The 9,560-nt window shown below is 39.6% G+C and overlaps 1 protein-coding gene across 6 annotated transcripts in view; it reads left to right on the top strand.

Annotated features, from left to right (window-relative positions):
- The window catches only part of DPAGT1 (dolichyl-phosphate N-acetylglucosaminephosphotransferase 1), a 133,419-nt gene that overhangs the window by 104,536 nt on the left and 19,323 nt on the right, over positions 1-9,560 (top strand). For 2 of the 6 annotated variants that reach the window (XM_075840075.1, XM_075840080.1), the window contains 2 exons: positions 3,858-3,945; positions 4,072-4,221. In XM_075840075.1, coding sequence (XP_075696190.1) covers positions 3,858-3,945; positions 4,072-4,221 — 238 coding nt within the window. Of the gene's footprint in view, positions 1-3,857; positions 3,946-4,071; positions 4,236-4,551; positions 4,652-5,267; positions 5,296-9,560 lie in introns of those variants that run through there. The other 4 variants (XM_075840076.1, XM_075840078.1, XM_075840079.1 and 1 more) reach the window with 4 other exon arrangements.

Genomic DNA, 9,560 nt, shown 5'->3' with positions numbered 1-9,560 from the left:
TTACACAAAGACAATTGGTACATGAGGTGATACATCATTAAGATAAGCCGGGACAATAAAACTGAGGTTATAGGGGTGATGACTTAGGAGATAAGGGACCTGTGGTCAGTCTGATGGGTTATGTGATGTGTGTCCATGTAGTGGCTCAGAAATCCAGGTGTTAGATTGATTAAACCTCTAGCATATTTCCGGTACATTGATGACCTGTTGATAATCTGGACAGGCTCTAAACATGAACTGCTTTCTTTCCATAAAAACTTCAACAAGCTCCATCCTACCATCAAACTCACTCTCAACTACTCAACATCTCAAATACATTTCCTGGACATGACCATATGCATGAGACAGCACTGTACAAACCACAATTTGGCTATGTTCACACGGGGTATTTTGGGGGAGGAATATCTGCCTCAAAATTCCGTTTGGAACTTTGAGGCAGATTTTCCTCTCCCTGCACGCCGATTTTCGCGGCGATTTTCGCACCGTTTTTTGCCCGCGGCCATTGAGCGCCGCGGGCATAAAACAGCGCGAAATACGCTTTCTCTGCCTCCCATTGAAGTCAATGGAAGGTCAGAGGCGGAAGCGCCCGAAGATAGGGCATGTCGCTTCTTTTTCCCGCGAGGCAGTTTTACTGCTCGCGGGAAAAAGACGCCGACGCCTCCCATTGAAATCAATGGGAGGCGTTCTCGGGCCGTTTTTGCCGAGTTTTGCGACGCGGTTTCCGCGGCAAAAAACTCGGCAAAATCCCCCGTGTGAACATAGCCTTTAACATAAACCTACAGGCCGTCCAGCATATCTGGGATGGAACAGCTGTAATCAGAGACACAAAGAAATCCATCATCTACAGCCAGGCTTTGTGGTACATATAGCTCTGTTCAGACAGCGAAGACCGAAAACAACACCTGCTATCACTGAGGAATACATTACTACAACAGGGATACCATCAACGAATTATAGATTATCAGATCTACAGAGCAACAAGAATTCCAAGGAGCAACTTCCTGGAGTACAAAAAGGAAGACAACAGCAGGGTTCCCCTAGTGGTCACATACAACCCCAAAATGAACGTCTTCAGGAAAATTGCTCCTGATCTCCAACCTATATTTAACAAAGACAATAAACTGAAGGAAATATTCCCGGACTTACCTCTCCTTGCATACAAACCGCCACCAAACCTAAGGAATCTCCTGGTCAGAAGTGCCCTCTAATCTCCATCAGAGACTGGCACCTTTCCTTGCAAGAGTAGAAAATGCAAGACCTGTACCAACATCTGGTCATCAAACACCATCCACATACCAAACACGCAGCAGGACTATAAAATCACTGGCACGTTCTCCTGTACATCCTCCAATGTAGTGTACATGATCCTGTGTACAAGGTGCATCAATAAAGGAATCTACATTGGAAAAACAATACAAAAACTACAAACCAGGATGAATCTTCACAGACATACAATAAAAAAGCAGCTGGATACACCCGTGGGAAAACACTTCTCTGGACCAGACCACAGTTTCGCAGATTTAAATGTCCGAATATTGAAGGGTCATTTTAAAAATATAGAGAGAAAATTCATCGAGAGAGAGATTCAAGCTGATAAAATTTCAGTCATTGACACACGGCCTCTATCTAACACCTGGATTTATGAGCCATTACATGTACGCACTCCACGTCCCCCATCAGACTGACTCCAGATCCCTTATCTACTAAGTCATCACCCCTATAACCTCAGTTTTATGGGCCGGGCTTAACTTAACCCCTTCCCGCCGCAGCCCTTTTTCAGATTTTTATTTTCATTTTTTTCCTCCTCACATTCCAAAAGTCATAACTTTTTTATTTTTCCATCGATCTAGTTCTATGAGAGCTTGATTTTTTGCGGGACGAGTTGTCGTTTTTCGTAGCACCATTTATTGTGCCATATAATGTACTAGGAAACGGGAAAATTATTATTAGTGGGGTAGAAAATGAAGAAAAAAACAGATTCCTCCATTGTTTTTTGCGCGTCGTTTTTACGGAATTCACTGTGCAATTAAAACATGTTACCTTTTATTCTGTGGGTCAATACGATTATGGCGATACCAAATATATATTGTTTTTTTTATATATTTTACAATTTTTACAAATAAAAACCTAAGTGTAAAAAATAAAATTTATTTTGTGTTGCCATATTCAGAGAGCCATAACTTTTTTTTATTCTTCCGTCGATTAAGTGGTATGAGGGCTTATTTTTTGCGGGATAAGCTATAGTTTTTAATGATACCATTTTGGGGTACATGCAACATTTTGATCACTTTTTATTTCATTTTTTGTGGGCGATGAGGTGACCAAAAATAGAGATTCTGGGGTTTACAAATATTGTTTTTCTACGGCGTGCACCGTGCGGGTTAAATAATGATGTATTGTAATAGTTCAGACTTTTACGGATGCGGCGATACCAATTATGTTTATTTTTTTACTATGCTCCAGGGGGAAAATGTTTTATTATTTTTTAACTTCTTTTAAAAAAAAATTTTTTTTGTTACATGACTAAAGGTTTTTGTGTTTTTCAATGTTTTTTATTAGTCCCCCTAGGGGACTTCAATCAGTGATCGTTAGCTCGCTTGCACGATATACTGCAATACTAATGTATTGCAGTATATCGTGATTCTAGTTTGTGTTCTAATACTTCCTGAGGAAGGAGCCGGTTTGGCCTCGAAACGCGTCGCCTGTATTCTATTAAAGCTTTGTGTACTTCAAACCCTTGTTTGCTTCCATATGCAACATTAAGGACTAACAGCCTACTACGTTCCTAGAAAGCAGCGCCGCTCCAAGGGATGAATTTTTTGAGGTTAATCACCTTCATTGTTTGGGGGACTCACTATTCTACTATCCGATTGTTAACCGGTCAAAGATATGATGTCCGGCACAACCCGTGGCTTGCAGCATTCTTGACACCTTAAAACCACAAACTTCCAAGTCTACATCTTCAGGGGTGTCGTGCTCCTAGCACGACATCACCAGGTGAACATTTTTCATCTCTACATTTTGTATTTTTCATCGTATGTAGGTAATGCCCTATGGTTGCGCCGGTTTGTACACTATTTTTCTTCCAGTCATTCTGACAGGCATCTATTAAGCCCTGCCGGAGGCATGGCTTAATCGGTGCACAATGATGGCGGACCTGGGGGCCTTCATTAGGCCCCCAGGCAGCCATAGCAACCATCGCCCCTCCGCAATTGCGTTGCAGGGGCTGCGATGAGCTGTTAGAGGGGGTCACCCTCCTCTTTCTAGCGATTTAAATGCTGCGGTCGGTATTGACCGCGGCATTTAACGAGTTAAACTAGCGGGATCGCGCTCCAGCGCGATGCCGCTCTTTACTCTGAAGTGTCGGCTGTAACAATGATGCATCACCTCATGTACTAATGATGCATCACCTTAATCACCTTAATGATGCATCACCTTAATGATGCATCACCTCATGTACTAATTTTCTTTGTGTAACATCTTAAATGTTTTTTTTTTTTTATAAGTCATTCATTTGTAAACTTGCCTGAAGGGGCCTCTGTGCTCTGAAAGCTTGCATATAGAACTTTTATGGTTAGCCAATAAAGGTATCATACCTATTATACTTTTGTCTTTTTTGACACAAAAGTATTTAACATTGCATATTTTTATGTAAAAAGAAGTCCCTTACAAATGCATGTTGTTTCTGGCTAACGCGGTACAACACTATTTTTTACTGTACTACATAAGAATTTGAATGCAAAGCAATTTTTGGTCCCCGGATAAACCCTTTTAAAGTGTAAATGCTTACAAGACGTGCCATTCTACTAAACCGTTTCTTTGCTATTTAACCACAAGTGTTTGGATATTTTCTTAAGGTTTGACCACAGCACAGGGAAACTGACCATGAGCTATTCTAAATTCAAAGCAAAAGATCTTTCCGCAATTGGAGCTCTTTTTATAAAGGTAACCACTCTTAACTTCATTCCAAGCGCACAACAGTTCACATTAAATCTATGTATATGTGGATTCATAAATAATTATTAAAGCACTATAAATTTGAATTTATTTTTTTCTTCTGGCTATTTTTAGGTTGTTGAAGTTCTTTATATTGTTGATGTCAAACGACAGCAGGGTGAAGAATTCATTGAGATAAGTAATTTGACCCTCATAAACTTTGTTCTGAAGATAATCGGCCCAACTAAAGAGGAGAATCTGACAATACTTTTACTTATGATCCAGGTACTGTAAACAAGGTTCGGTTCTGCTTATTTTACATTTATTCATTCTACTATTGCCAAAAGAAAATAAATACTAACGTCCCTGTAGCTGCGGTTCCTGAGCACAGCATTCAGGAATTGAATAAAAGCACATACTAAGTTAAAGCATTTAATGACCATTCCAAAACCCCTTATTCTTTTGTGCTTCGTATTGTCACCTGCTAGTCTGTAGAAATGCTGGTCATATGTAATTTGCACAAGCAGTACTTCTATAATGTTGATTTTACTTGAGACAATGACTGCAAGTTCCTAGTACTGATTTTTAATTTATTTTCCTTTTTGGGCGATGTAGATGTGAGCCATTGAGACTAAGCACTACAATCATTTTGAAACCTATGGCAGCTCTGTCAAAACTAGCTCAGAAATCTGAAGATATCCAAGCCAAAATTTGAAGTGACACTGTACGTTGAAGATCTCAGGGATCCCCTTTATTTTAGCTATTATAGGGGTTCTATCTCATGTCCCCACACTGATGCAATCGTCTAAGATATTTCTACAATATATTAGATCATTTTGTGACCAGCACTGATTTTCTAGTACTATGGTACTCTATAAAGTACTAAGGCCTCATGCACACGACCGTAGCCATGTGCACAGCCGTGATTTTCGGGTCGGCCGGCCGCAGAGTGTCACCTGCGAGCCACCCGCAAATCGCGGGCCTTGCACATGGCCGCGTCCATTATTTTCTATGAGCCTGGACCGCAGAATACGGCCGTAATAAGACATGCCCATTCTTTCTGCGGTCCAGGCTCCTGGGCCATGCACAGGTCGTGGAAACGACGGTTGTGTGCATGGCCCCATAGAAATTAATGGGGCCGCAATTCTCTTGTGGATTTTTGGGGGAATTGCGGCCACAAATGCATGTTCGTGTGCATGGGGCCTTTAAATATTTTTTTAGCAACCCTCAGAGATTTGTTACTTTAAATTTGACCGTCTAAGTGAAAGACTATCCGCGCCAATAGTAGTGTGCTTAGAATGTCATGTCAGAACATGTCTATCTTTCTGCAGGTGCCGTGATAAAAACTTATCCAATGAGGTAAGGCATGAACACCATTTATGTGACTTATCAAAGCACTATCCATTCACACTAATAACGTGTGGTGTCGGCAATCAATTTGTCACGGCTGTAAAAGGCTTGTGAATGCATCAGACAACCTGAAAAAAGAAAATGTAAGATGGGGAAAACTTAGTAGACCGCTTTGCTCACTTGAATTCATTGTAAATAACAATAATAGTCTGCCATTTGATACAAAAAAAAAAGGACCTAGAAATATCCTGAAATGTAAAGTATGTTTTCTGATATAAATCAGAATTGTACTTGTACTGGCTTAACGCCTGCCCGCAAATGGGCGTGACTGTACGTCCTGATTGAAAATGCTTTACAGCAGGTTGAGCACTAAAAAAAAAGGGACAAAAAAACAGGTAGCATTTATGTCTTTTTGTCACCTTGCTTGGCAAAAAAATCACAAGCACCCCAAAATGATACTAATGAAAACTACGGATTGTCTCACAACAAATAAGCCCTCAGAAAAAATAAAGTTCTGGCTCTCAGAATATAGCGACAGAAATTGTGCATAGTGTTCCAAAAGCTGATCAGATTGGGCACCATTTATCAGTGCGACACTGGCCACATATCTATGAATTATTATATACCGCATTATACTACCCTCTTATTATGCCTCTGATGTACTCTGCCCAGCTTACATATACCCCCACATTATAAACTGAAATACCAGCCAAACCCCAAACAACTATTACCGAACAAAATCTGCGCTCCAAAAGCAAAATGGCACTACATTTCATCTGAGCCCTACAGCGTCCCAAACACCAGCTTACGTAGCCATATGACATTTTATACCCGGGAGAACCCGCTCAACATTGTATGAGGTATTTGTCTTCAGTGGCACAAACTGGGCACAACATATTGTGCGTTAAAATGGCATATCAGTGGAAAATTTTAATTTTCACTTTGCACCATCCGCTGCGCATTAACCCCTTTTGCGCACCACGACTTAATAGTACGTCGTGGTGCGTGGGGTTATATATGGAAGCGGGCTCATGCACTGAGCCCACTCCATATGCTACAGGTGTCAGCTGTGTATTACAGCTGACACCCGGGACTGACCGGAACAGCGATCGCGTTGTTACAAGAGCCTGTAAAAATGACATCCTGCAATACATTAGTGTTACAATTCTGTAACACCTTCTGTGTTACAGGAAAAAATTATTACAAATGAATTTCGGCAAAAAAAATATAATTTGTTTATTTCCCTTCTACAGGGTGGGCTATTTATATGGATACACCTAAATAAAATGGGAATGGTTGGTGATATTAACTTCCTGTTTGTGGCACATTAGTATATGGGAGGGGGGAAACTTTTCAAGCTGGGTGTTGACCATGGCAGCCATTTTGAATCCAACTTTAGTTTTTTCAATGGGAAGAGGGTCATGTGACACATCAAACTTATCGAGAATTTCACAAGAAAAACAATGGTGTGCTTGGTTTTAACGTTACTTTATTCTTTCATGAGTTATTTACAAGTTTTTGACCACTTATAAAATGTGTTCAAAGTGCTGCCCGAGCATTCCTAGATGAACAGTTTCCTGGAAAGTGGATTGGTCATGATGGGCCAGTTGAATGGCCCCCTATGTCTCCCGATCTGACCCCCTTAGACTTTTATCTTTGGGGTCATCTGAAGGCAATTGTCTATGCTGTGAAGATACGAGATGTGCAGCAACTGAAACTACGGATACTGGCAGCCTGTGCTAGCATTTCTTCTGCGGTATTGCTATCAGTGTGTGAAGAGTGGGAGAAGAGGGTTGCATTGACAATCCAACACAATGGGCAGCACTTTGAACACATTTTATAAGTGGTCAGAAACTTGTAAATCATTTATATAAATGAATAATGGGGTGCCAGTGTGTGAAACTTATAAATCATTTATATAAATGATAAATGAATAATAGGGTGCCAGTGTGTGAAACATGGAGGTATAGTGTGTAGGTTATGAGGCGCAGCGTGTATATCCAGGTAAAAGCCTATTTGTGACGCCTTGATAATTCATAGAGCGGGCTACCCTGCTTACTATGCCAAACAGCACACCAAACTCACCCAGCGTCAAAGACCCGGCTGTGTCCAAAAGAAGCAAATATAAGTAATAATGAAAAATACCTGGGGTATTCGTAATCATTTTGGCCAAAAGGAGGCAAGCTCGCAATCCACGACATTAATTATGTGTGGTATTACGATCTGTCTTACAAACTGATGCATTAAAATTTATATTATTAGATGTAAAAAAAAAACAGTCAGCGATCATATACTTTAGGAATGAAGCCTCCTTTGAGTAGTTTGTCATACTATCTGGAATCTAGGTGAAATCACTCCATCCTTTTAATATATATTATTTTTTTAATCACACACCAGTATTTATAGTTCCCATTGAGCAGCTTTCACCCGCAAACACTCATGCTTTATTCACTTTTCTAGAACGTAGGAGTGCTCATGCCGATAAACCATTTTTTTAGACTGCTTATATTGAACATCTGATGACCGTAACAGCTACACTAAATGTTGTTTCACATCTGCCTAAAATGACTTTGTGTTTTTTAAAAAAACCTTTGTAGTATTCTCAATCAAGCATGTATGAACTCTGACACACAGCCTCTCTGTGGATTCACGACGGGCTATGTAGCATCTGTCAAGGCGTGTGACGGTCATTGTGTTTTTTTCCTCTAGCCTGATCAAGAGACCGGTCCGGTCTTGAAACGCGTAACATTCACTATATGTATTTTATTTTCTACTAAATACGCAACAATAGATAGATACTTTATTTATCCCCAAAGGGAAATTGGTTTACAGTTGTAACTCCCATTTACAGTACATATTATACAAAAACAATACAACATACATCGACAACATATAATAAAATATGTATTAAAAAGCATTCTCACACACTACAAAAACATATTATAAAGCACAATAGCTTTTGGCATAAAAGATCTTTTAAATCTTTCCTACATCGAAATTGTAGCAATCGATCACTAAAACTGCTTTATCGATTAAAATGCTATGCAACGGACGCTGCTCCTCTAATTTAATTCCACTAATCTTCCTCAATAACCTTTTATTTAATAATACCTCAAATAATGGCACCTCACTAACCATGATCGCTTTTCCCTTTTTGATCACTTTATTCAATTTATTCTTTTCAACTTCTGTAATGTTACCTCCCCAACAGACAGCACCATAAAATATAACGCTAGCGACCACAGAGTTATAAAACATTAATATCATTTTATTACACACATTAAACGAGCGCAAATTATGTAAAAAATACCACCGGCTCATTGCCTTTTTGTACACTTTTTCTGTATTGTCGATCCAATCCAAGTTCTGGTCCAAATATATACCCAAATATTTGTAGGATCTGACTCTCTCCACTTCCTGATTTAGAATAGACACCACTATCTCTTTTTTTTTTCTGCGTAAATTAATAATCATTTCTTTTGTTTTCCCAATATTTAATTCCAACCCATTATCCACACTCCATTTAACAAATTCAGATATCACATCCCTTTAGATATTCTTTATCACAGCCTCCCTTTAACCCCCCCCCCCATAATTACAGAATCATCAGAGAATTTCTGCAGATGACAACTTCCAGTATTGCACCTAAAATCTGCTGTATATAGCGCAAATAAAGACGGTGCTAAAACAGTCCTCTGTGGTGCTCCAATATCACTTATTTCTATCCTCGATGTACATTTCCCACTCCGCACACACTGGGGGCGTCCCCTTAAATAATCAAATATCCAATTAGACACTCTAGGGTTAATTTGCATTCCTTCCAATTTATTTTTCATTCGATCCGGCCATATCAAATTAAAAGCACTAGAAAAATAAAAAAACATGACTCACTATCACCCGCTGCTCCTCCATAAGAGTACGCCCTATGTAAAAAATATAAAACTGCGTCGTCCTCCCCAATTCTACGTTTATAAGCAAACCTTTCAAACACCATCATATGAGAAGTTAATATCACCGGTCGATAATCACCCAGCCTGAAGTGTTTTGCTATTTTAGGAATATATTTAGGGACTATACAAGATGTTTTCCAATCCTTCAGCACTTTTTCCATCATCAAACTCCAAATATATAAATCCGCTGTAATTTCACACAATGCATCAGCACATGTTTTTAGTACCCTAGTACTAATCCTATCCGAGCCTGGCGCCTTCCTTACACTTAGTTTTTTCAACTGTTCTCTCACATCGTCCGCTGACACAATGAAAACCCCTGTA

This window comes from Rhinoderma darwinii, chromosome 10, assembly GCF_050947455.1.
Source record: "Rhinoderma darwinii isolate aRhiDar2 chromosome 10, aRhiDar2.hap1, whole genome shotgun sequence".
NCBI lineage: Eukaryota > Metazoa > Chordata > Amphibia > Anura > Rhinodermatidae > Rhinoderma > Rhinoderma darwinii.
Note: the sequence above shows the minus strand (reverse complement) of the source record. Positions and strands in the feature narration are given on the sequence as shown.